Genomic DNA, 26782 nt, shown 5'->3' with positions numbered 1-26782 from the left:
GGAAGGAGGAATTGGGATGATGAATGCAAAATCTAACCTGCATGAGAAAGACAATACAGTGGGGAAAAAAGAAAGAAAGAAAAGGGTCCTTTAAATGCAAGAGGTCTAGACTGGTCACCAGCAGCCAAGTGGTCTCATTTGCGTGAAGGAGGAGGGGGTGGGGGAGGTGGGGGATACTGGTATGTGGCAGTCTGTCCCATATAGCCTATCATGTTAGTGGCCGGAGGCTGAGGAAATTGTTGTGACATGAGAGGCTGCGGCTGCTGGCCTGACCGAGCTATCCCTGCATACTGCGGTTGGGTGGCGGTTTGAGCGGTTCTCCCAGCGGTGGCAGTGCTAGCGGCAGCATAGCCACTAGCATTGTATTCTGCAGTGCCATAACCACTTGTGCCATAGGCAGCTGCTCCATAGCTCCCTTGGGCATAGCCATATTGGCTCTGCTGAGCCCCAAAGGCGGAATTCGGACTTCCATAAGCACTGCCATAGGTTTTGTTCGCTCCATTGGCAAAACTGTCGCCACGGTCACGGTCTCTCCGGCCATCTTTTACTCCCCGGAGCCTCCGTTCACACTCATCCTGGTACATCAGGTTAGGATTGTTGGCTGAACTGGCAGCAGTACGGTAACGAGAACGACCTCCTGGTAGTGAATACAGTGGGGTTCAGTACTGTGGATAACTCAAATAAGAAGGTCTGTAAAGCACTGAATTCTCACAATGGTTTTAATTATTCCCTCACCACTAAAGTCAACAGTTCCATGACAATAGGGACAGAGGCCATAACATTTTCAGTTGACTGTGTCACAAAATATTCCTGCACAACTTTGCCCATGGCCCTTCTTTTTATCCATGCTGTGGATACCAAATTCAAATCCTGTATCCTGATCTACCCCAAGATATGAGAGCGAGCAGAACAGAAATACACTGGAAGAAATATAGCACTGACTTAAAACTGACTGGGTCAAATTTCGTTTGTTTCCTTGTGGACTGAGATGCAGCACTCCACCCTGTAAGAAGGGGGAGTGTATCAGATTACTGACTGTGGTTCAATTAGGTGGGAAGCAGGACATGGCTGCAGGAAATATAACTATTTTACCAATTCACCCAGAGGCAGTTCTCTGCAGGACACAGTTTGGGGAAATAAATCCTATGGCTATGATTGAAACACTGAACACCCTCCTTCAGTTAGCTAAAAGGACCCCTAAATTGGGTATGTATGCCCCAAATTACTGGGTTTTATATTAAATATTTATTACTATAAGTTTACGTATAATAAGCAAGACAGCAGCAGTCTGATGTTGAGATGGTTTAATTATTAAGGTGTTTTGCTCTGCCTCTTTACACCTATTCTCTTTCAAGATGGAGCACCTATTCCATCTTTCTAACCCCTTCCCGTTTGCCTTTACCTCCACCACCACCTCCTCCTCCTCTGTGGTCCACAAGCTGCATCAGTTTCGGATTGATGGCCTGGTTGGCTTCCTCCAACACTTTGATCAGCTCCCTGGCCTGTTTCAGGTTCCCCGGTGTGAAGAAGGTGTAGGCAGTGCCCTTGTTGGTGCTACGGGCAGTGCGGCCGATTCGGTGCACGTAATCCTCAGAGCTGTTTGGATAGTCGTAGTTTATCACAAACTTAACGTCTTCCACATCTTGCGAGGTGCCCAGGTAGCGAAGCACAGTGAGGGGGTAGGTGGAGGAAAGGGAAGAGGAAGAGAAGGACGTGCCAACGAAAGGTGGGGAGCACGAATGCAGGTGACAGTAATAAGAGAAAAAAACAAGTTAGTAACTGAACGGAATAAAAACAAGAGACTCATCCCAAAAGAGTAGAAGGTTTAAATTTGAGCCACGCATGGGTCAAAGGCCAATGACCTGAAAACTGATGGCAAGTCTTAAAGCAGTTCTCTCCATTCAAATTCACCCTTCCCTTGTTGCATCTTTGTGCCACGTGAGAGGTTCTTTACACAATACCATCTGAATTTGTTAACTGACTTTAGTCCCCTCTCCTTCAGAGAAACATGATCTGGAACAAATAAAAATGCCACCATTGTTGTGGACACAGCAAGCTGGGGTGGAAGAGGGAGAGATCTGCCACAGGGAGACTTTTACTCTGTTGGGAGAAGTCTATTAAAGACTAACTGCAATGAGATCACTTACCTTCCAATCAAGCACATGAAAATTAAAAATGAAAGGCTTTTACTTTGCTATGAATTTTAAGGACTATAAAATATAATGAATGACTTCCCCTATCCTAGAATTTAAGGCATCCCAGTTATATCACGGTAGTCAAACTCTGCCAACTTATTGTTTTAAAAAAATATATCAAACCACAACTAAGACATTTTACCTGCCTTCTTAGTTATCATGAGAATGCGTTGCACTAACATTTCACCATGCTACTAAGCCCAGTGTTAGCAAACTTTTGAATCTGAGTCATAGAATTTAAGGTTGTCCAAGTCAAAACTTCAAACGTTAGACTGAACCGTGTGAGTGTTCAAAAAGACAAAAAAGCTGTATATGCAAAAATGCCATTATACCCTAGGAGATATCAAAATATTCTATTCTCTGTTGGGAAATCAGATTTTTGTAAATTTATGGGGCAGAAACTAAGTAAATGTTAGTGTAACGTTTTAGTCAAAACACCTACAGTAGCAGAAATATTTGCTATGGTAAGCAATGTTAAAATAGAATGGTATTACAATAAAAAATGTCCTTACAGTTCATGAAAAAAATCTGCATTTTAAGAAGAATATTCAGAAAATATCCAAGATAAAACACAGATTTTTGTAATTTTTTTTTTTTTTTTTAAAAAGAGAAACATTCTCTGTTTGTTACCAGACCGATGCACACTCCCTCCTCCTGTGGGAAACCGCTGCAGCCGATCCCGTCTCTTTGCCTTTTATTTTTGGCGGCCTCCTTTCGAAAACTCCGCCCTCTGACACGGGACCACTGGAGCGCGGGGAGCATGCATCAAGGGTCCATGGCAGCGAGAAGTCCCCACACACGCTCGCTCTGTGAACTGGCTTAGATGCTTCTCTGTAGCCCCATTTGGTTGTGAAGTGCCGGAGAACCTGGGTTCAGGTAAAAATTTCAGGTCCTCCAACGCTTTTTGGCCCCACCCGGGGTTAATAGGGGCGAATGTCAAAAAAATGAAGATAGAAAAAATATATCCAAAGGGTCAGACTGCATCTATTGCCCAGACTTCTCAATTTCAAAGAGGGGACAGGGAGAAAATAAAAACTATGGGTTTGTAGTGGCAAGAGGGGACTTTATGTCTGTTTCTTATTACAGCAAAGGGGTCTCCTTAGTCTTTGCTGACTCCAAAGTCCTGAATCACACCAAAAAGGGAGTGAGAAGGCAGATTTCACAGGGGGCTGCGCGAGTCTCCAACTAGGGTCCTTGGTGCAATAACAAAGAATATTTTAATGGTAAAAGTATAAGGTAAGGGAGGGGCAAATATGATAGGCACAATCACATCTTCACAGACAGAGTTTAACTAGAGTCTGACAAGCAGCAGGCTACGTGATCCTTAGCCAATCCCATTCCGCACATCCATGAGCAGCAAAGCGAGTTGAATTACCAAGTGGATACAGGGAAGCGCTTTCCTGGCAGAAAGCGCCCGGAATTGTAGCTAATAGCACAGACACTGCTGACTTGATTTTTTTGAGGGGAAGGCCAGAAAAGGCAGGGGATGTTCTCCAGATTAATAAGGTGGTCCTGTATGTGCACATATCAGGCTGAAGAAAGATCAGAGCAAGTACAAGATTTGGTTTCTCCAGTCTAGCATGCTCCATGTATTTGTGCACAGTCAATCTTCCTGCATTTTTAGAAGATACTGTAGCAAGATCAAGAACAAATTGTAAAAGTGATCTGGCCAGCTGCCTGGGACACACACCCTTTGTCAGACAACCGGAATACCCTATGGCACAGATCGAGTCTCTGACTGTTAATCAGGAGTGATATAAATTAGCAGACATGCTTGTCTAGAGAGCTGCTTCGACCACCAGTGCAGATATGCCCCCGACCCTGCACTGAGAATGATCTGCAGCTGATATCAAAGCTTCTGTTAAAGAAAACAAAACAAAATAAATTCAATGTTTTTAGTTTAACAGAGTGAAGAGTAACAAAAACAAAAACAAAAAAAATATCAGTGCAGAGGGAGGACCTCGCTCCTGGAGATTATCACAAAGAAGTCATTATGGGTCCCAGAACTTACCTGGAAGGAGCTTTTTGGAAACCAATATTCCATTGGGATGAGGGAAGGCCCTGGTGACTCAGCCAAAAAGCGCGCACCCCTGTTTTAAGTTATTTATGTAGTAGCCTTCACTTTCCAGGATCTTGGAGGAAGTTGTCCAGAAGTTTGCCAGTTAAGTGACTTTATTTTAAAAAGCAGCAAACTCAGGGCCCCAAAACAAGCAGAGATGTTGTTTAGTAACAAGAAACAGACTATGGTACCTTTCCCCCACAGCTTGGGTGAAGTGGGGCAGGGGGAACAGGGAGAGTGTTTTCTCGAGAGGTATCCAATTGAGTTGTTTTGGGGGAGCATTTTGGGGGGTGGGGCTTTTTTAAATGTCTAGGCAAGATGCACAAAGAAGCTACCAGCACATAGCAAGCCTGTTTAAAAAAAACACTGCTACAGAAAGCAGCTCTCTTTCATAAAAACTAGTTTCCGGCCTCAGTCCCTTCTCCCAACAGGCCCAAGTTCTAACTGCACAGGTCCAGACATGACCCTAGAGGGCAGAGACTGAAGTCCATATGATCACCTCTTAGAGGAAGTGTTAGACAATTTTGGGGGTGGGGGTGGGGTGAAGGTTATGTGAATGAAGGCTGCCAAGTCTCACACTAGTTTGCCAACATTTAAATGACCTTGAGATGCACAGTGCAGCCACCCTTTCAGGATATAAAAAACGGTTTCAAATAACTAAAACTCTTCTGTAATCACAGAAATTCCCTCTGTGCTTCTTGATGGATCACTTGCAATAGTTTTACTTAAGATCTGCCACAATGGATCAGACCACTGAGGCACTAACTCTGGTATATGGCCCTCAGAAATGGTCTTTGCCACGTCTGGAAAATGTAAGAATGCAGACGGACCCAAATTGCTTTAGAATATTTCTAAACTTATACTGGGCAAACGTATAAGGGAGCAAGGTTAATGTTAAACACAAAGGTTTCATACTACAAATATACTTATTAAAAGGGGGTGTTTTAACTTATGCATCCAGAAAGTTTATTTCATTGATGTGAAAATGATCTATGTAATTCTGATCCAACACCACACTTGGACAGTATATGTTGAAGGCATATAATAGAACCTGCCTACAACCAACACAGAGCTGGGAAGGCTGTTTGTGAAAACAGAAAAGCTGGAGCAATGCTTTCCCAGATGTGAGCACATCTGATGGGGAAATTATGTGTATGCAGGGATTTATCTGTATATTTCACCTATGTATTGTTCATTATTTTATGTTGACCTACTCCTCCACACGACTCTATTTCAACTATTATTTGATCCCCTCTGTAAATTGGGAGCAATCCAGCCCTAGCCATCCAGCCGCAAAAAGCTGGAAGTGGGGAGGAAGTGGGTGCAGTGGAAGGATTGGGTTGCATAATTGGACGTCTCTTCTCCCTCTTGGCGATCGATTAGTCATGCCTAGGCCTTGCTGCAGACCAAAGCCTGTTCATTAGGAGCAGGAAGAGACTTTGAATATGAAAGAAAAAAAAAGAGTAATGTTAAAAAAAGGTATTTCACATGTGGGGGAAAATCACGCTTTGAATTTAAGAAAATATTTTTGAGTTCAAAGAAGAAAAATATGGAGCAGCAGGCAAGAGAGGCCTGTATGTACAAACCTAGCCCACGAGATGCAACATCTGTAGCGATGAGGATAGGAGCCTTTCCAGAACGGAATTCTGCAAAACAAGAATCCACTGTGAAAACTAGGAGTCACAAACTATGCTGAAGGCTGTGGATTTAACTTATGTATGACCTTTCCAGAATCCAAACAGGATGGGAATTTTTTTTTGAGAGCGAAACATGGGACGCACACAAAGACTGCTTGGAAGTTGTCAAATCCTTTTGGGTTAGACAGAGGAGTGGTTCTCTGCAACAACCAACCAGTACTGAAATTAACAAGTAAAAAGGCTAAACAAAACCATTGTAGGACTACAGGTAAATCAATTAACACAGATAGTGTGTGCATCTGAGAGAAAGACAGAAACACAGGGGGAAAACATGTTTGCCTAAACCGAGCAGAAGTTCTTCAGTAGTTCCAGTTATCAGCTCTCCTAGACACTGCACTCACCATTAAGTACCCAGTCTCTTTCTGGCTGACTCTTGTCTCCATGGATACACATAGCTGGCCAGCTGCCAAATGGAAGATGCACATGATTTTAGTGAGGTAACAAAAAGTTTTATTAATGTTAAGAGAAAACAGGCAAGGATTAAAATCATTAAGAAATATTCATGCATTCTTTCCCTCCTTTGTTTCGGTAGAGGCTGAAAGCACTTATCATTCTTACAGGTACTAATAACTAGTGCTTAATCCAATCATGCCTATTATACTGATAAAACCCCTTTGCCTTGGCAGTCTCATACACATTATGTCCCAAGTAGGCCAGCACGCTGTACCTCTTATATAGTGCTTCAATGTGATGGAACCTTCCAGGAGCCCCAGCATTGCATCTGGCTAAGGGGCTGAAGGGAAAGATCACTTCCAAGACTAGCAACATAAGCATTTCCTCCTGCTCTTCCCCACACTACAGTTTAGGGATTCCTAACGGGAAATAACTGTAAACAAGATACTCACCCATCCCTGCGCATTCTTCGGGTGAGGTCATCACATCGTCTTTTCGTCTCAACAAATATGATAGTTTTGTTCTCTTTCTCAGCCATGATTTCTTCCATCAGTTGAATTAGTCTAAAACAAAAGGAAGAGCTAAGATGTATTTACAAGAACACAGGAGAGAGCTTTCAACTTATTATTTTGAGAGAACGCCTGTAATAAGCAACCACTTAAAAGAAAACTGGTTCAGTACTATTTATGAAGAGTTAAATTATCTTAGTATTTAATAACATTAGGGAACAGCTACAAGCAACTAGATGACTATGGGATTATATTGGTTAGTAAGTCTCAGTAGTGAAAAGTTACATGACTGCAAGTTAACTGCAGTGGACTGATCATTTTGAAAAATACTCCTGTGCAACAAAGGTTTTAAGCCTCCCTCCTCCTCTCCGGCTCAAAAAAATTGGGACAGCAGAACAACGGCCATACTTATGGTCCTTCTCGCTCTCCATGCATACATCCACTATTTGCAGGATGTTGTGGTTAGCACTCAGCTCCAGGTTGCCCACATTGATTTGAACATAGTCACGCAGAAAATCCTCAGCAAGCTGGCGCACTTCCTTTGGCCAAGTGGCACTCCACATCAGAGTTTGCCGGTCAGGCTAAAAGAAAGGGAAAGGATGTTATTTGGATGATATATTTTGAGTGGAAATTTGAAGGAAACTATAAGTCAGAGGTTCACGTACCCTTATCTGGTCAACAATTTTACGAATTTGGGGTTCAAAGCCCATATCCAACATCCTATCCGCTTCATCCAGCACAAGGTACGTACATCGGCGAAGGTTGGTCTTTCCTGCCTCCAGGAAGTCAATCAAGCGGCCAGGTGTGGCAATGCAGATCTCAACGCCTTCAACACACAAGAGGGACAGGCTTATATTTCTACAGTCACAATAAACCACTTTTGACAGTAAATTTGTTATAACACTTCCCTTACATGTGTGCCCAAGACTGAGCCACTACGATTTTACTTGGAACTCTAGGCATCCTTAATCATTTTATTAACCATTCTGAAGTTACTGTTACACTACCATTAGAACCTTGAATACAGTCCAGGAGCAGACAGCCTCCTCCCAGAAATTACATGGAAGAGGAAATGTAAAGACTCAACAACAGCACAAAAGGTAAAATTAACCTATGCTTCTAGTCCAGCTGAATCCCCCTCATCCAAAGCTATTAACTCTAGAGAGCTCAGTTTGTAGAGGAAAAAAAGTTTAAGTCCCAACTAAGTTTCCCATACTGCAGGGGTTCTCAAACTGGGAGTCGGGAACCTCAGGGGGTCATGAGGTTATGACCTGGGAGGTCACAAGCTGTCAGCCTCCACCCCAAACCCCGCTTCACCTCGAGCATTTATATATATATAAAAATAGTGTTTTTAATTTATATGGGGGTGGCACTCAAGAGGCTTGCTGTGTGAAAAGGGTCACCACTATAAAAGTTTGAGAACCACTGCAATATTATATCTAATCAGCCCCTTTGTAGTAACACAGGAAGCCACACCCTGTTCAACAGCTACTAGATAGCTCAACCTTTCATTTTCTCAGAAGGCTTTGTATACAGAAAGAGGAAATGGTGTACAGTATCGTTTAAATTAGGCAATTATTATGGAAGATAGGCATCTGTTTTCCTCTGTAGCATCTGCTACTATTTGAGATATAAGCCTAAACAGACTAATAGTCAAGTATGACAATTCTTATGTTCCTAAAAAGGAGACAGTATTTCCACTTGAGTCTCACAGTTAAGCCCTCCAAACTCATGGAAGCTGTTCAGTAAACAGTTTAGAGACGGAGGAAGGGAGAATTTTCCTCTCTGAGAAACTCCATATCCAACAGTCTCCCTAGCTGCTTGTGGCAGACCAAACCTTTTAGTTCTAGGCCAGGACTTCAGACCAAATTCCAAGAACAGCAGCTTCCAAAGCTGGAGGAAAAAATACTAATATACTTAAGGACAACATATAGAACAAACATTTGTAACAGAGCCTTGAGTCAAAAGGTCAAAGTAGAGACTCAAGAGAAAGACTCCTAGATCCACTCTATTGAACACACACTGAAGTTAATTCATTCCTCCACAGCAGTGTAAACAGTTGGTCATAAAAGAATCCCAGAAAGAAAATTTATAGCTGAAAACAAATTTTCCCCTTCTCTGTACTCTCTATATTTGAGAGCGTTTACAGTGAGAAGAGGATTCTGATCAACTATTTACAGAAAAAGGAGGGCAATTTGAAAGACGCAGGGCACCATATTCTACAGCACTTTCCAATCATATGCTACACTCCTAGAGAGGAAGTTTACTTTTTAACACCTGGAGAAAGCGTGACAAGGGACCAAGCTGTGGCTCCACAGATCTCTTCTTGAGTTCTGACCTCTCCACCCAGGAACTCACTGCTTCTCTACTGGACTGTGTGAAGATTTTCTTGGGTGGGGCTGCACCTTTGGTCTTTTAGGCTTCTGCTATGCATGCCTTTATCAATGGGAATACTGAAGCTTTGGAACAGGTCTTTTCTTTGACTGCAGGGATGTATAAGAGAAACATGGATTTCCTGAAGAGGTCTGTGCAGTTTAGATATACCTTGACAGACCTCCTCCCATCTTGCTCATGCCATTCTATTGTTATGATTCTTTGGTTTGGGGCAGAATGAAATTAACCCTACATTCTTGGATCAATGAAGTTGACCTTGGGAAGACTGGGTGACTCTTGGGCACTATTTTATCTTGGTGGCACATGTTTAACTCTGAACCATCCTTATGGAATTGATTGCAGTTAGAAAAGGTATGTTGACCACGCATAAGAAAAGCTCCCTAGTTGCTGTGCAGGGGATTTGGCCTTAAGCGCTTCAGAGGACACCTAATCTTTCAGAGGCCCATGCAGGCTGTGCATTCTTGCATCCAAGGACTGCTTCAGAAAGCTGAGAAACAGTAGAGCATTTATTATTTCCCCTTGGTGTCACTATTTTTGAGGAGAAATAGGGTAGAGAAGTTAATGCCGTAGGAGTAGGGTATGTCTAGACTTAACAAGCTACAGCAGCACAGCTGCGAAGTGTAGGGCTTCAGTGTAGGCAAAACGTACACTGATGGAAAGGGTTTTCCCAATGGCGTAGATAATGTTTTCACCTCTCTTAGCCACGAGGCAGTAGGTAGGTTGCCGGAAGAATTCTTCTGTAGACAGTGCTAGGTCAACACAGGGACTTAGGTCAGCTTAACTATGTTGTTCAGGGGTGTGGATTTTTCACACCCCTGAACGACAGTCATGCCAACCTAATTTTCTAGTGTAAATCACACTCCAGAAATTATGCCAATTCTCCCCCACTCCTCCAGTCCAACTGAAGATACAGTTTACGAAGGCAAGCCTCTGAGAACAAAAGAGTCTGAAGGAAACTTGTAGATTTTTTAAGAAGTTCTGCTGTATACGAAGAAATTGAGGTTGACCGTTTATACAACTTTGGAGGCAGAATGCTTGGAGTTCAACCCGAGGGAGTCAGTCAATCCTAAACATTGACCCACAGTCAATAAATATGGTCTCTTCCCAATAAACAGGGAGAAGGGGACACTTAGGGTGACCAGGTGTCTGGTTTTCGACCGGAACACCCGGTCGAAAAGGGACCCTGGTGGCTCTGGTCAACACCGCCGGCGGTTAAAAGTATGGTTGGCGGAGTGGCGGGTCTAAGGCAGGCTAGTCCCTACCTGTCCTGGCTCCATGCTGCACCCCGGAAGTGGCCAGCAGGTCTGACTCTTAGGCCGGGGAAGGGGGGGGGCCATAGGCACAGGGCTCTGTGTGCTGCTGCAGCCCCACACTCCCATTGCCCAGGAACCGTGGCCAATGGGAGCTGCGGGGGGGGGGGGGGGGAGGGGCGGCGCCTGAGGGCGAGAGCAGGGTGCAGAACCACCTACCACGCTTCTGCCTAAGAGCCGGACCTGCTGGCCGCTTCCAGGGCGCAGAGTGGAGTCAGGACAGGCAGGAGGAGGCCTGCCCTAGCCTTGTTGCACCGCTGACCAGGAGCCGCCAGAGGTAAGCCCACGCCCCAACCCGGAGCTCCCTCCTGCACCCCAAGCCCCTCATCCCTGGCCCCACCTCAGAGCCCATCCCCCCCGATGGAGCCCTCACCCCCTTCTTACACCCCAGCCCCTGTCCAAAGCTCCCTCCCACACCCTGAACCCCTCTGCCTCGCCCCCCCGCATGGAGCCCCCTCCTGCAACCCGAACCCCTCATCCCCAGGTCCACCCCCCCAGACCGAGCCCTCACCCCCTCCCCAACCCCCCTGCCTCAGCCCAGTAAAAGTGAGTGAGGGTGGGGAAAAGTAAGCCACCAAGGGACGGGGAATGCAGTGAGCGGGGGGCAGGGCCTCAGGGAAGGGGTGTGGCCTCAGGGAAGGGGCGGAGCAGGGTGTTCCATTTTATGGAATTAGAAAGTTGGCAACTGTAAAGATTGTCATATGGGGAAGATGCACAGAGAAAAAAGGGGAGGAAAAACAGCCATCTAAATAAGTTACAAGACAAATATGGATGACTGGTACTGTTGTATGCACACCATCACTCTGACTGGAGATACAATTGCCATGAATTGTAGCAGTAGATGGGGCTGTGATCATGCTTAGCACCTTCCCAAACAGGCTTAAAAAAACAAAACAAACTAACATACCACTACTTCTTACTATATTTTACAGTATCAGATTTTCCTGCTACCTTAAACACAGCTCCTGCAACAGTGAATTTGTAAACACAAGAATACCATTACCTCTCTCCAGGTCTCGGATTTGGGGACCTTTGGGTGCTCCTCCATATATGCAGGTACTCTTAAGTCTTGAGCATTTGCCATAATCATCAGCCACCTGCTGGACTTGCTGGGCCAGCTCTCGGGTGGGAGCTAGAACCAAACACTGCGGGAGGAAAACAAAAACCATCCAGGATAGCTGAGTGGAGAACACTGTGTCAAGCTAAGATAATTAATTATCTCTGCTCAGATATCAGAGGCAGAATTGACTAGATTGTCAGCACTCAATTACCTAAAAAACAACTAACAGCGGCTCAAGTACATGCTGATAATTATCTCTGGGCTTTTGATACACGGAACATGCTACCCACACTGCTACAATGAGCAGTTCTCTACTTCCTCTTTATGGCATTGTGGTGCAAAATTCATCGACACATTTCTGTTAACTGCATATTATACATGTAAATAGGAAAAAACTGAGTAGCACTTACAATTGGACCATCTCCCCTCTCCAAATATGGCTGGTGGTTAATGTGAACAATTGCAGGCAGCAAGTACTGAAATAGAAGAAAATTAATGAAAATTAAGAAACGGGTTTTCCATATTAGATCATGCCAATGATCATCATATTGAATCCTGGTAATGGAGAATTTAGCTTAACATCCTTCCTCAAGCAGTGGCAAGTACCGCATGCTTTAGTGGCTGTAAAATAAACCTTTCAAACTTGGATGTCTACATTTAGATACATAATAAAAGACAGCCAACTTTCTGAATTAATGAGCACCTACAACCTAAGTTCCCCCTAAGCTGCGTGGCCTATTAAGCACTGTGCAGGCCCTCAGGGCTGCGGGGTGGTGGTGGTGGGGGGGGATTCCTCTCTCCCAGCCCCCGACGCAATCCAACCCAGCCACAGATCTGTTGTGGCTGGGGGAAGAGTGTCTCTCTCCCGCGGCCCCAACCCAGCCTGGCCCGGAGCTGCCACAGAGCCCTGCTCGCACCAAGGCTCTGGCACACTGGCAGCAAGGCAACTCAAACGTGCCGTGCACGAAAAGGGAGGAGCGTATCTTTGCCATTATGCCCCGCGTGGCAGCTCAATGTGCTCCCCCAGGCAAGAGCCAGGGAGTCACCTAATGCCTAGCGAGCGCTGGGTGCACTCCAGGCTGCAGCAGGGGGAGGGACGGCCTGTCCCACAGCCACGGCAGCCCCAGGCCAGGCTGGGTTGTGGCGCCTGTCCCACGGCCGCGGCAGCCCCGGGCCAGGCTGGGTTGGGTCCAGAGGAGGGGTGCCCCTCCCCCGGCCCCAACCCAGCCCAGACCTGCAGGGGCCATGTGAGAGGCATCTCTCCTCTCCAGCACAGGTGCTGCTGTGGGGAGAGAGAGCTGGGAGGAGTCCTCTCTCCCTGTCGCAGTCTGCACCTCAAACCCTTTGTCCCTGGCCCCACCCCAGATCCCCTCTCCGCCCCAGCCCCATCCCACATGCCAAACCCCTTGGCCCCACCCCTGCCACATTAGTTTTGTTATGTGCACCAATATGGAGGTGATGTGCACATAAAATTCATTCTGCACACGGGTTGGAAAAATTAGAGGGAACACTGCCTACAACTCCAGCTTATGTAAGTGGAACGTACGAGCCTGTATTATCCTTTGTGATTTTAACTTGTGTAACTAAGTCAACCAGTAAGTGAGGTCCATTTAAAAAAAAACCAAACATATGCTCTCCTCTAAAAAATGGAAACATTGGCTGTGGGCCAGCCAAATAGAAAACAGACAAGATCAGGCACACAAAACAAACCACATGCTCATTACTACTTAACTATCCCACTTACAACACAGACCGAACGTGCTTTAAAATGCTATAACCCTCCCTTTGCACATGTCTGAATGACCAACCAAGAGATGCAAAGCAAGAAGAAACTCATACAAAGTAATTAAGAGGAAATGGTCACAAACACATACTGCCAATGTCTTCCCGGAGCCTGTCTGAGCGATGCCCACCATGTCTCTGCCACTGAGGGCCAATGGGAAGCCCTGGCACTGAATTGGAGTGGGTTCTGTGAAATTCTGATCGATCAAGACATCCATTACATACTCTGCAAGTTAAACAAAAAAAGTGAAGAACACAAACTATGTACGTCTGAGTAAAAGCCATCAGTTTGAAGACAGAAGTGCTGGGGAAATTTTCCTACAGAACCCAGTTTGGGAGCAATTTAAGGTTTCTCACTTTGAGAATCTCAGATATGACAAGCTGGAGGATTCCTTAAAGGTTTACTTTTCTGATTAAGATCTCTAAAGCTCCACTAGATCTGACAGTCTTTCTAGAACCAAACAGGTCTGATCAGAAGGGTGTTAGTCCAGCACTCCTCCCTTACCCCAACAACATCAGCATATTGAATGACAGAATACTCACGTGGGAAGTTAGCATGGTGGAAGGCAAACACAGGTTTGGGGCAGGCATCTGTCCCCCTAACTGTAATCTCTTTCTTTCGTCGCAGTTCTTCAACTTCATACTATTTAGGTGGAGGGGGAAAAAAAACAAAAAACACAAAATTCCAGGTTGTCAGCAGCAACTTAATACACGTTTCTGATGTCAACTATTAATAAATTCCACAAATGCTTTAGCTGGAAGCCTGGTTGAGAGGTCTGATTGTGTAAGGAAGCAAAATAGATTTCTACTCACTAAGGATGGGGCATGAAACAGGGTGGTCCCTCTCTTTCCATCAATGCAATTAAATGGGAGCTCCATGCAGTAGCAGCCCTAACCCAGAACTGCTGCTGAGAACCACTTGTGAACTAACATTTCCTTTCTTGTGGAAAACACTTCTCAGAAACATAGCAACGATAAATTAAGGCCCAAATATTTTTTAAGTGGGATACTGACAACATTTTCTGAAACATTTGTACCTATTTATTGTTATAAGTAACATCCCGGGTTAGCTTAACTGAAGAATCAGGAAAAATCTCTCTCTACCTTTCCAGTTTACTTTGCACATTTGACAGCACTTTGCACCAAGTCCGTTTCACTGTTCCCCCAGTAAAGGGCCTAATCCAAAACCTAGGGAACTCAATGGAAAGACTCCCACTAATGTATGTTTTGGATTAAACCTATTGTTACTTTCCCATTTGTGAGACTCCTTCACATAGACACAGAGGAGATGAAAAACATTTTGAAAATACAAACATGGGATTGTAAAACAACAAAAATTAACAGGGGCATTCAAATGCAGTGCGGTACTTGCAACTAATGAAATTTGTGGTTTTTTTAAAAAATGAGTTAAAGTTGATATCCCTTTGCAGGGTGTAAATAAGGCAATTAAGGAAAGACTACTTATCTTTCAGTAACTTGAGTTCAAGATGTTTTGTCCCCAGGGATTCATCATTGTAGGATGCACGCACCCCCACGTGCTCGACTGGAGATGTGAATCAACTGTGTCCACCCACGCACTACGAAGCCTCTTACTCCCAAGCGAGGATGTATATGGAGACAGATCTGCTGATGCTCCAGGTTCTTCTCAACTACAGAGCCAAAGCCCTGGTCTACACTGGGGGGAGGGGAATCAATCTAAGTTACGCAACTTCAGCTACATGAATAACGTAGCTGAAGTTGACGTACTTAGATCGACTTACTGTGGGGTCTCCACTGCGGTGAGTTGACTGCTGCCGCTCCCCCGTCGACTCAGCCTGAGCCTCCCAAGGAGCTGGAGTACAGGAGTCAACAGGAGAGCGCTCGGGGGTCGATTTGCCCACCAGATCGAGCGGGGCAGGGACAGCTCAGTGCTTTGCACATTGGCCTGCTAAACCCAGGGCTGTGAGTTCAATTATTGAGGGGGCCATTTAGGGACCTGAAGCAAAACTCCGTCTGGAGAGTGGTCCTGCTTTGAGCAGAGGTTGGACTTGATGACCTCCTGAGGTCCCTTCCAACCCTGATATTCTATGATTCCATGATCTGGCGGGTAGTGTAGACATACCAAAAGATTCCACAGCAGAGCAGAAGGAGGGCAAGGGGTAGAGTACCCACAGGAACAAAACATCTCAAGGAACTCAAGTTACTGAAAGGTAAGTAACTTCTCCTCCAAGTATATATCTCTATGGGTGCTCCACCACAGGAGGCTCACAAGCAGTAACTCAGCAAAGAAGTGGATGCTGAGGAGGTGGATCCAGGACAATTTGGAGAACTGTGTAGCCAAAGGATGCATTCATCTTGGACATAGGTAGGATAGCGTAACATTTGGAGATCATGTGAACTGAGGATCAGGTTGCAGCCCTGCAAATTTTTACGATAGGAATGTCTTTGAGAAGGGCAAAAGAAGCAGACTGAGCCCTGATGGAGCAGGCTGTAAGCTGGAGGTGGGAATTGTACCCTGGCAGTCTCAGAGCAAGCTACGATATAACCTGAAACTCACTTTAATAGTCTGAGTGGCTGCAGACTGTCCTTTCATTCTTTCAGAGAAGGTTACTAGCAGCCATGGGGACATTCTAAAGGATCTAGACCTGTCCAGATAGACGATGAGGGGGCTCAACACATCTCAACGTATGGTGGCAAGCCTCTTCCCTCAAGGGGTGAGATTTGGGAAAGAATACTGGTAGACTGATATCCTGACCTTCAGCAGGAAATGAGGATGAGGACATAACATGACCCTATCACAACAGAAGACAGCGTATGGCAGATCAGCTTCCAGCTGAGACAAAAGCTACCAGGAATGAAGTCTTGACGGAGAGATGAAGGAATGAGCAGGTGGCCATAGGTTGGAAAGGAGAGTTTAAGGCACTGAGGACCAAGTTGAGGTCCTCAGGAGGTGTGGGGTTCCAGATATGAGGAAAAGTTGGACAGATCCTTAAAGAATCTGGCCACGCTAGGGTGAGCAAAAATAAACAAAAAAAATCTTTCAACAGGCAAATGGAAAGCCACAGTAGCTGCTAGGTCAGGGGTCTCAAACATGCGGCCCGCGGGCCGCATGCGGCCCGCGGAGCTCTTCCCTGCGGCCCGCGGAGCTCCCCAGGGGAGCTCCGCAGGGGCCCCCAAGAGAAAAGCGGAGGCTCCCGCCTCCGCCCCTCTCCTGGAGCCTCGGCGCATAGAGCGCCGAGTCTCCGTCCGAGCGCCTGAGCCCCGCCCCGATCCGAGCCGCGTGGGGAGGGGGCGGGGCTGGGAGCTCTGGGCTGAGCGCTGCGCTCGGCGTGGAGCTCACAGCCCCGCCCCCTCACCACGCGGCTCTGAGCGGGACCGCCGGAGACGCGCTCGGGTAAGGGGGGGGGGGAAAGCGGGACCCGCCGGGGCCGGGGGAGGGAAGCGGGACCCGCCGGGGCCGGGCTGGGGGGGGGGGAAGGGAAGCGCTCAGGGCTGGGGCAGAGGATTAGGGTGCGGGGGGATGAGGGGTTCATGATGTGGGGGCGCTCAGGGCTGGGGCAGAGGATTAGGGTGTGGGGGGATGAGGGCTCTGGCTGGGGCTGAGGATTAGGGTGCAGGGTCCTAGTGCCTGCCCTCCGCCAGTACTGGCAAGGCAGGCTTCCCTTACCCTGAGCCTCTCCAACCCCAAACCCTCAGCCCCAGCCAGAGCCCTCATTCCCCCCGCACCCTAATCCTCAGCCCCAGCCCTGAGCACCCCGACATCATGAACCCCTCATCCCCCTGCACCCTAATCCTCAGCCCCAGCCAGAGCCCTCATCCCCCCACACCCTAATCCTCTGCCCCAGCCCTGAGCGCCCCCACATCATGAACCCCTCATCCCCCCGCACCCTAATCCTCTGCCCCAGCCCTGAGCGCCCCCACATCATGAACCCCTCATCCACAGCCCTCACCCCACACTCCAAACCTCTTCCCTAGCCCTGAGCCCCCTCGCATCATGAACCCCTCATCCACAGCCCTCACCCCACAGCCCAACCCTCTTCCCTAGCCCTGAGCCTCCTCGCATCATGAACCCCTCATCCACAGTGTGATATAGAACATCACCGTTGTGTAGTTTGTGAGAACTGATATGCACTTGCCCGCCATGTGGGGTTGGAACGCTTGGCAGCCCAGGCGAAAGTTCCCTGACGACATGTAGTGAGAGCTCTTCTGGAGACCAGAGGTTCTGAGGGACCCTAAGTGAGCTCCTGAGCCCATCCAAGAAGCATCTGTGATGAGACACACTGATGGTTGGGGTCCTGAATATGGGACTCCTGCAAACATTGCCAGTGGGTCCAACCACCAAAGAAGGGAGGTGATCACTGATGAGGGAAGTGTGATGACTGTGTCTACATGGTGTTGGCCCACTGAATTCATGCCTGAAGAGATGCTGTGGTGATTTCTGAGGTTCTCTATAAGCATCCGTATTGCTGGGAATCGAGCTTCCGGGAGGAAGGCTTTGGCTGGGAACAAGCTGAGGTTCACCCCGATGAATTCTATTCTCTGAACCAGGGAGAGAGTAGACTTCTGCACATTTATTAGCAGACCTAAGTCCTGGAATGTTGACTGTATTAACTTTATATTGGATTCCACGTGGGCAAGGTCTGATCTTTGATCAGTCAGTCGTGGAGGTAAGGGTAGACCTGAACCCCTTGTCTCCTCTCAGGAAGGCTGCCATAACTGCCATGCACTTCATGAACATCTGAGGGGCAACTGATAGGCTGAACAGAAGCACATGGTTCACAATAAATCTGAGGAACCTTCTGTGTCTCTGAAAGACTGAAATATGAAAGAAAGCATCCTTCAAATCGAGGGTGGCATGCCAATGCCCTGGATCCAGGGAGAGGATGATGGAGGCCAAGGAAACCATGTGGAACTTAAGCTTTTTCACAGATCTGTTGTGGTTTCACAGGTTCAGAATTGGTCTGAGACTGCCGTTGGCTGTAGGGATTAGGGAATAATGGGAGTAGAGCCCCCGGCCCCTTAACTCCTGTGGAACCTCCTCCACTGATCTCACCCTTAGAAGCAACTGCACCTCTTGGGCTAGAAGCTGTTTGTGAGAAGGGTCCCTGAAGAGGAACAGGGAGAGGGGGTTGGAAGGAGGGGAACAACTGAACGGAAGGGTGTGTCCCAGTGCTATTGTGCGTAGCACCCTGAGATCCAAAGTAATACGGGCCCACGCCTCATAGAAGTGGGATAATCGGTTCACAAAAAAATAAGGAAACTGGCTCCACAAATTTTCCCAGTATATCGTCCCCAAGTGTCCTATCAAAAGGCCTGTTTAGACCCTGCCAGGTGTCTCCCCCCCTCCCCCCGCAGCACAAACGAAGATTGAGGCAGAGGTCTTCTCCTATAGCCCCTGCTCCTCCCTCTTACTATAGTCTGACTGGGCAGGTGCCTGGAAGAAACCAGCAGCTGGTTGGGGCTTGAAGTATTTCCTAGAAGGAGCTAGCATACGCAGTCCTAGGGACTTTAGCGTGGCTCTCATGTCCTTCAGGCTGTGCAGTTTGGAGTCTGCCTGCTCCAAAAAGAGCGATGTACCCTGGAAAGGGAGGTCCTGCAATGTCCGCTGCATCTCATGGGGTAGGCCCGAAGACTGAAGCCAGGAGCTTCTCCACATTGCCACCACTGAGACCATGGATCGGGCTGTAGAGTCTGCCGCATCCAAGGCGTCCTGCAGAGACGCCCTTGCACTGATCTTTCCTCAACTAGGGCTGCAAATTCACATCTGGACTCCTACAGTAATAATTCTTTACATTTTGCCACACAATCCCAGGTATTAAAATCATAGTTGTTCAGGAGCGCTTGCTGATTTGCAACCCTGAGCTGGAGGCTGCCAGCTGAATAAACCTGTCTGTCAAAAAGGTCTATTTTTTTTTTTGGCATCCTTGGCCTTGGATCTTGCTGACCCTGTCACTCCTGCTCATTGGCTGCTGATACTATACCAATGAGCCTAGTTGTGGATGAGCGTCCAAGAGTTCAAACCCTTTAGCCGGAAAAAAGTACTTTTCCTCCATCCTTTTTGCCATTGGCTGAAGGCATACTGTGGTCTGCCATTAAGGCCTTGATGGGATCCATAGTAGCCTCACTGAAGGGTAAAGTCACTCTTGAGGGGCCAGATGCAGCTAGAATATCCACCAGACCATGGAGGACTCCTTTATCTCCTCTACCTGGATCCACAGGTTTTGTGCTACTCTTTTGAGGAGCTACTTATGCGCCCTGTAATCAACCTGGGAGGACACAATGTCCATTCCCATCACCACCTCATCTGTAGAGGAGAAAGAAAAAACCTGCGCATGCAAGGAGCATTGCTCCTTGCTCTCAGCACAGGATGGGTCTCATGGTGCCAGGTCTTGATATTCAGCCCCAGGCTAGGTACCAAAATCTGGGACCTGCTCCTAGGAGGGCACTGGAGGTGCTCTAGACTCCGATACAATGGAGTAAGACCTTATGGACTATGAACCCTAGACTGGAGGAAAAGTCCAGGGGTTCCAGAATGGCCATCATAGTGGCCAAACCGCAGGAGTGATGCCCTGGCCCAGGTCTGCCTTCGGGTGAAGTCGGCTAGAGTGTTGGTGCCGGCTTCTGCAGGAGACATATGACTCCACCTCCAAGTCCATCTCCAAGGATTCCCTTCCAGGCAACCAGAGTAGAGTGGTGCCGACTGCTACTGGCAAACAGTGCCAGGAGGGAGGAGACACCAAGGCCCCAGGATGACCGGTTTCCCTTATGACGACACCTAGGGCCTTGGTGCCATGGGAACTCTTGCCGCCACTGACATCTCCCATACGGCAGAGGATGGTGGTACCAGGAGAGATACCTCTTGAACACCTCTGGCACAGATGGTATTGCCAGGGCAGCAGAGCTCCAATGGCTCTCGTATAGCGGAGAGTCCATCGGTGCCAGCCTCAAATGTGTCCATTCTGGGGCCAAAGTCAAAAGCATCAGGCAAGTTGCAGGGGTCTCAGAGTGGCCCGGCATGGGTCACACTCTGTTAGTGTCTCTTTGCCTCGTGGACTTCGGAGCTAGGGATCGCACCCTGTCCATGGTCTTCTGTTTCTTTCTCAGCACTGGCGATGGAGAACGATACCAAAAGTTCCTTGCCAGAGTGATCTTCTTTGGCACCTAGGATGACGGATGGTGCTGGGAGTCCCGAGAAGCAGAAGCACCCTTTTTCAATGCCAGAAGTGTAGAATGGCGCTGAGTCTTCCTAACAGAAGCCCGGGCGCTTCTTATCGAGGCTGAAGTACTCGGCGCCAAGTCCAAGTGACTAGGCTCTGAAGGACGGCAAAGTGCTACCTCCAAGGAGGAACCTAAGCCTGGTGTCCGTTTCTTTTTTAGTGCAGGGCTTGAAGTGTCTGCAGATTTTGAAGTGCTCCCACATGTGAGCTTCCCCCAGGCACTTAAGGCAGCTGGAACGGGGGTCACTGACAGGCTTCAGTTTGTGGCATAAAGCACAAGGCATTCCCTGCTGCCAGGAAGGACTAGCTCCGCTGAGCAGGGTTGCTAATCTAACTAACTTAACAACTGAAACGTAACTACTACGAATAAAGATAACTATTACAATCAAAGTCCACTGAGAGGAGTACTTGTGGAAAAATCAAGAACAAGCATAAAAAGGAACTAAGGGAGTTGCAGGTCAACAGAATCTTTACACTGGCATTATGAGCACATGGCTCAAGGGGGCACCAGCGCCAATCCAACAGATACCACCAAGGGAAAAATTTTCCAGTGGCAGTGCTCGGGGCGAGCACACACCTACATTGGAATGGACATGAGCAAGCACTCGAAATACCTTTCTGCAGAGTGTATATATAAAACAATATGAGGAAATACAATTAGAATACAGTCTGCATATCCCCAGTTTTCCCACTTTTAAAGATTCTCTGGTGCACTGAAAACGGAAAGGACAGGAGAAGGAAACTTACAGGGGTTAGCCTGGCCACTTCTGGATGCTCCACATAAAAGTTCTTCTCAAATTTGGGCAGCTCATTCAGGTCCCACTTCTTTTTGCGTAGACGCTCCCCTGGATTACCAAATTTCTTTGGGGGCAGCGGACTACCAAACCTGGGGGTAACAACATACGTTTTTAAAAAAAATTTATAAGATTTCACAGCTCTGGTATTTGTAGATTCCTCAGATGCTTTCATGGTTATCTTTAAGTTAAAACAAATACTGAAGTTTTAGTTACTCTGAAAATGTCCTTAAAATACTGCTAGCCACAAAGGTTGGGAAGGTCTTCAGTACTCTTGCTCCCTTCAGTAAAGTCTACCACCCAATTACCACTCCTCCAATGATAATGTTAGATTCTACATTAAAAGTAACTATTTCACCATTCTTCTTTCACCTTTTCTTTCCCTCCTCATTAATATGCCCCAGTCAATGTACAAATAAAGCACAGAGAAAAGCTGATATCAGTATCAGAGTTTTTGCTAGGCAGATCTGAAGCAATTACAAAGCAGCCACAATTTTTACCAGGGTCACAGCAGAAGTATTTGGATGGGGGGAAAAAAACTGAGTCCCATTTCTTAGACACTTATGAGAAAGTCTCGAGAGAAAATAAAACGTCAGTTTTTAATTCTTTACTAATTTCTAAGTAGCTCTGCCAGGTATTACAGTTTATCCGCTACATAAAGAATACACTCCACCCTGCTTTTAATTTGTATTTGTTTATTTTTAAAAGAGGTGGGGATTTATATGTAATTATTCATTTATCCAAAGGAGAATAAACATGGTTTTTCTGGCCTACACCACAGTTGGGAAGTATTGAAAACCGAAGCACGGATTGGCATGAAGTGTTTAGCTATTATAATTATAGATGTTTACTTAACAGCATATCTTTTAAATAGTTCTTAGAAAAACCAGTTATTGTTTCACTATTGTGCCAGATTTCAATAGAAGCTGCTATTTTAAATAGACTAGTGTTTGACCTTACACTAACTTTAAGTATGATAAGGAATAAGCTTTTGAAAAATCTGAAGGCAAGAAAGAATGTTTGATTTTTTTAAAACTCCAGTTGAATAAAGACTCCTGCAGTATTTCCATGGAAACAACATAACTCTATGCTAATGCATGAGTACCAGAAAATGAAACTAACTAGAAGCTATCATCAAAAAAGGTTTACCTTATCCAAGCTGAGAAAAAATTAAAAATTTACACTCTGGACAAAACTAAATTAGTTTTAAGTGTTTTTGTTTTAATAATCCATGGTTTTATTTGTAATATTGGCAAGGAAATGTTTTAAATGTTAAGTAAGTGTCCTCTGAAAGTTATTTCCCAAGAGAAGCTAGAGTGACAATACAGAGTAGAACTCAGAGAAAGCAGAACAGGAAATGGGATTACATTTGTAGAAGGCAAGGTAAATTTATAGTTAATTTGATGTTGGTTAAAACACTTAAGTTATAGGTTAAAAATGTTGGTTAAACTGCAGTCTTGACAGCCCTTTTCTCCTTTCTGTAAATGTAGTTCTATTCCGTATCAGATTGCTAAAATGGCTGCTTATTTACTTTTATCATATTTAACATATAAAAGTAATTTACAACCATCTGTAATTAAATAGTGATTTGAATCTTTTATGACTTCTTAGGACTGTCAGTGCAAGTTACAGGAGCATTTCACAATCATTGAATAACATTCTTCAGACTATGCTAGTTTAGAACCTGAAGGTGTGCACCTGAGTAATTTTTCTGATGAAGGCAATAGGACTAAATAGGAGAGTAAAAATTAAATATATGCATGAATGCTTGCAAATTCAGAGCCTTGTATATTTGGACATTGCTTGCTTTACTGCCATCAATACACAGAACCACAATGCAGTTTGCAGAATTTCAGTTCCATGTTGCTCTGCTTATACACAATATAGCTTTAGATTGGCCTTCCAAAAAGTGAGTCTTTTAGCATTTATAATACCCCAATATGTATCATATTTCATTCACTGATCCTGAGGTAATTGACATTTTACATACTGATATGGAACAGATTACAATTCCAGTTACACTGGTGTAAATCTAGAGTAGTTCTATTTACTTGCATAGAGTTATTTCATTTTCCCTGATTCAGAAGTGACTGAGTCCAGATTGGTCTTAGATATTCAGTGATCACTTCACCAATAATGAAATGCAGCAATCTCCAGAACTGAATGCAGCAGCAGCTTATTCAAGTGCCAAAGTAAAACTGCACCATCCCAGTCCTAAAAAGTCCTGAATGAGTTGTAGATGACAAGCAGCAAAGAAAAATTCCATATCTAGTTTGCCCTACAACAGGAATGAACAGTTAACAGAATGTAAATAAACATCCAACTGGAGTTTATTCAGCACACTGGTGGAGTACCCAATTATCTTTCAAATACCACCATACAATTTTTGATGACTGCAATCATTAGAAACATTGTTTTACATCTCAGAAATGATTTTTTCAAAAAGAGTCATGATGTATTGAACTTCTGGTACGTAACTGTCCAGGAACAGAGTTTTCGATATCAAAACAAATTTACAATATAGCTATACACACACGCAACCCAGTTTTTGATAATACAGAAAACTAAGTTTTGTGAGATTTTTGTAGCAGTTCATAAAGATATGCAACAAAGCAAAGTATTACTTGGAATAACATCAGGGCCAAAGCCTATTACTTATGCCTTTATGTGAACTAAGCTTTTTTTTTTTATTAACAGTTCCATTGTCAAGTAGTTTCCCCATTCCCAATTCTGTCCTTTTCTATTTGACTAAAATATTTTTCTCCCCCTGTAGCAGGGTGCTCACACTGCTCCAGCCTGGAAGGGCTGTGGCAGGAAAAGCGGGGCTAATTGGGGAAAGCAGCCTCAGCTGAGGACACGCCCCAATCAGGCCACAGCTAGCTTAATGAGGGCCCTGCTGGCCCTTATAAGAAGGCTGGGGCCAGAAACCAAAGAGACACTCTCTCTAGCCTTTGAGAGGGAGGGGCCTGGCTGTTGGGGAGTGTATCCGAGTACTTGAGGTGGAGCAAGGCTAGAGAAGCTGGGGAGCTCTAGCCTGGAAACCCCCCAGGCTGAAGGCCTAGTATAAGGCCAAATAGGTACTGGGGTTCCAGGGGGCAGCCCAAGGGTAGGCAGAGGCAGCAGGCCCAACCCCCCCTTGCCTATGGTGAGTGGCTTTTAGACTGCAGTCTGCCTGGGTGGGTGGGGGGAGGGGGGTTTGCTAGATGGTGACTGGCAGTAGCCCATGACTGAGGCAAGGTGGGGATAGAGGGTTGGGGGTTCCTCTAGGTGGGAAGACCCTGAGACTGTGGGAGTATTGCCGGGGGCAGCACCCCAAAGACAAGGGGCACCAGGTCCTGGGAGGGCCAGAGGCTAGAAATGCTTATTCCCTGAGGTGCCACAGGAGTAAATCCCACACTGTCACACACCCCTTCATTTAGCATAGAGATGAAATAAGATTTTAAATTACCTCTCCTGTGGTCACTCTAAACCCTGTCATAATACATTTTGATGATGCAAGGTGTATCAACAATGTCAGCAAAATTCTAAAGAGAACAAAGTATTGTGCTTTTGTAGGTTCTACACCAATGATGGCTTAAAATCTGAAAGCAAAGTTCTTTAAAGGAAACATCTCTTTACCCCAAATGACATCATGTAAATGTCAAGGCAGGTCAAATGCTGATGCCTTAAAATTAGGATAGTGACCCTTTAAGTATCTGCGTACAGTGGGGCCCTCTTCTCTGCAATACAACTGAAAGGATCTTTTTATTTGATAAGGGGGTTGTTTGTATATATGTAGGATGTGAATATAAAATTAGAGTGGAACTCTTAACTTCCCCTGCTCTACTAGGAAAGATAATGTTAACAAGCACTTCCATGTGCAAGGAAAACATTCTTGAATTTCGCCTGGAGTAAAGGAGGAAATAAATTTAAATGTGGCAAGCAGGCACTTTTCCTGAAAGAACAACAGGAGCAGCCAGTATATTTTATTATTTGCTCTCTCTCAGGGCCTGATTCCTCCTTTTTAATCCCCACTACTTGTCTTTTTTAGGGAAAACTTGGGGTACTGCCATTTCTTAACCTCCTTCTACTAGGAAAAAAAACACAACAGCCCTGGACCATTCATATATTTTCTATCAAACATTTTTTTATATTGGATAGTTTCTTATACTTTTGTTTTGCTCCCAAAAATCAGAGCTCAACTGAACCTGATTCTCCTAAACTGAATGAAGCCCCATGATGAGTGATATCAAGAATAATAAAAAGAGTAGGGAACCAAATTGTTAGGCCTTTGCACAGCAATATGGAAGATTGTGTTTGATTGCTGATTTCTTTTTCCCAACCCTGGACACACTCCTGAGGCTTAATCCAGGGCCATGGTCTCTGAGATCAGGGCTCTGCTACTACACAATGGTCCCACGTTCAACTTTCAGGTCTGTTTCCACTCTCTCAGTCAGCAGGGGCTGGGAATACCAAAGAGATATGCATTGTTATTTAATAGCAATCTTTCCGGTCATTTTAATGGTAATAACATTCAGAGAAGTGGTCAGGTCCAGCCCAGGTCCACTCTACAAGTTGTGTGTGTCGTCCATGGTGAGCAAAGGCTTCTAAAGGGAGGTTAGCAGCTGGAGGGAGAGGGATCCTTATGGCTCAAAGCGGGAACAGTGTGGAGGAAGGAAAGGCAAAATAAAAGTCCTCACTCCGAAAGGCCATAAAATCAGACCTAGGGGCAGGTAAGGAGTATCCTGCCAGCCACAGGAGAAACTTCCCTGTCTCCTCGCATCAGACACTGCAGAGAAGGAACAACGGTGTGCGGGGGCGATTCCTTCCAGACCTTGTGGCTACCCAGGGTCCCCACCGGGCTCCTCCCCCCCGGGGGCACAACCAGCTCCGGGTTCCCAGCCCGTCACTCGGCTCCTCACAGGCCCGGACCCCGCCTAGCATTGGACCCAGCCCTCCCCGTGGCCCTAGGACGTGACCCTGCCTCCGAGGCCCCGACCTAGGCCCCCTCCCGCCGGGGACCGAGCTCCCCCCGCCCAAGTCTTGGGGCCTCACCTGACTTCTCCGCCCCACCCCGGGATTCCGCACCCCCCGCCTCTTACCCGCCGCGGTCACGGTCGCGGCCCCGGTCTCCGAAGCCTCGCATTGTCCCGCAGGGGGGGCACCGAGCGGCGCGAGCTGGGGGGGGGGAGCGCGGGGCGGGGGGCTCGGCCGGCGGCGGCGGCGGCACTGGTGTCCCGGCGGAGTCGCCCTTGGCCGCCTCACTTCCCGGGGGAGGGAGCGGGGAGGCTAGAGATCCGGTCGGGATTGGTTCGCGGGGCCGAGAGCGGCTCGCTTAGCGCCAGGGCCCGTCAGGCGCGGAGACAAGACAGCGTCCTCTTCCTCCGGGCGCCCGGCACAAAATGGCGGCGGCC

At 46.5% G+C, this 26782-nt stretch overlaps 1 protein-coding gene across 4 annotated transcripts; it reads right to left on the bottom strand.

Moving 5' to 3' along the window:
* On the bottom strand, positions 1–26782 carry DDX17 (DEAD-box helicase 17). 4 transcript variants are annotated; one of them, XM_044985530.1, is made up of 13 exons: positions 26471–26774; positions 21343–21481; positions 13943–14042; positions 13492–13625; positions 12028–12093; positions 11561–11702; positions 7519–7679; positions 7262–7434; positions 6797–6907; positions 6293–6354; positions 5841–5900; positions 1403–1642; positions 1–637 (listed from the first exon to the last, which is right to left on the bottom strand). In XM_044985530.1, exons 1-13 carry the CDS (start codon positions 26512–26514, stop codon positions 135–137), a joined length of 1935 nt encoding a protein of 644 aa, XP_044841465.1. In that variant the 5' UTR covers positions 26515–26774; the 3' UTR covers positions 1–134. The 4 variants fall into 4 exon arrangements, 2 of the variants coding, with proteins under 2 accessions (XP_044841465.1, XP_044841483.1); XR_006573172.1 differs by lacking the exon at positions 1–637 and adding an exon at positions 2826–4053 and having other exon boundaries at positions 1505–1642; positions 26471–26782; XR_006573173.1 differs by lacking the exon at positions 1–637 and adding an exon at positions 2826–3061 and having other exon boundaries at positions 1505–1642; positions 26471–26782.

The sequence above is a fragment of the Mauremys mutica genome, chromosome 1 (genome assembly GCF_020497125.1).
Source record: "Mauremys mutica isolate MM-2020 ecotype Southern chromosome 1, ASM2049712v1, whole genome shotgun sequence".
Classification (NCBI taxonomy): Eukaryota; Metazoa; Chordata; order Testudines; family Geoemydidae; genus Mauremys; species Mauremys mutica.
The sequence above is the reverse complement of the archived record's forward strand: the minus strand, read 5'-3'. Positions and strand labels throughout refer to the sequence as shown.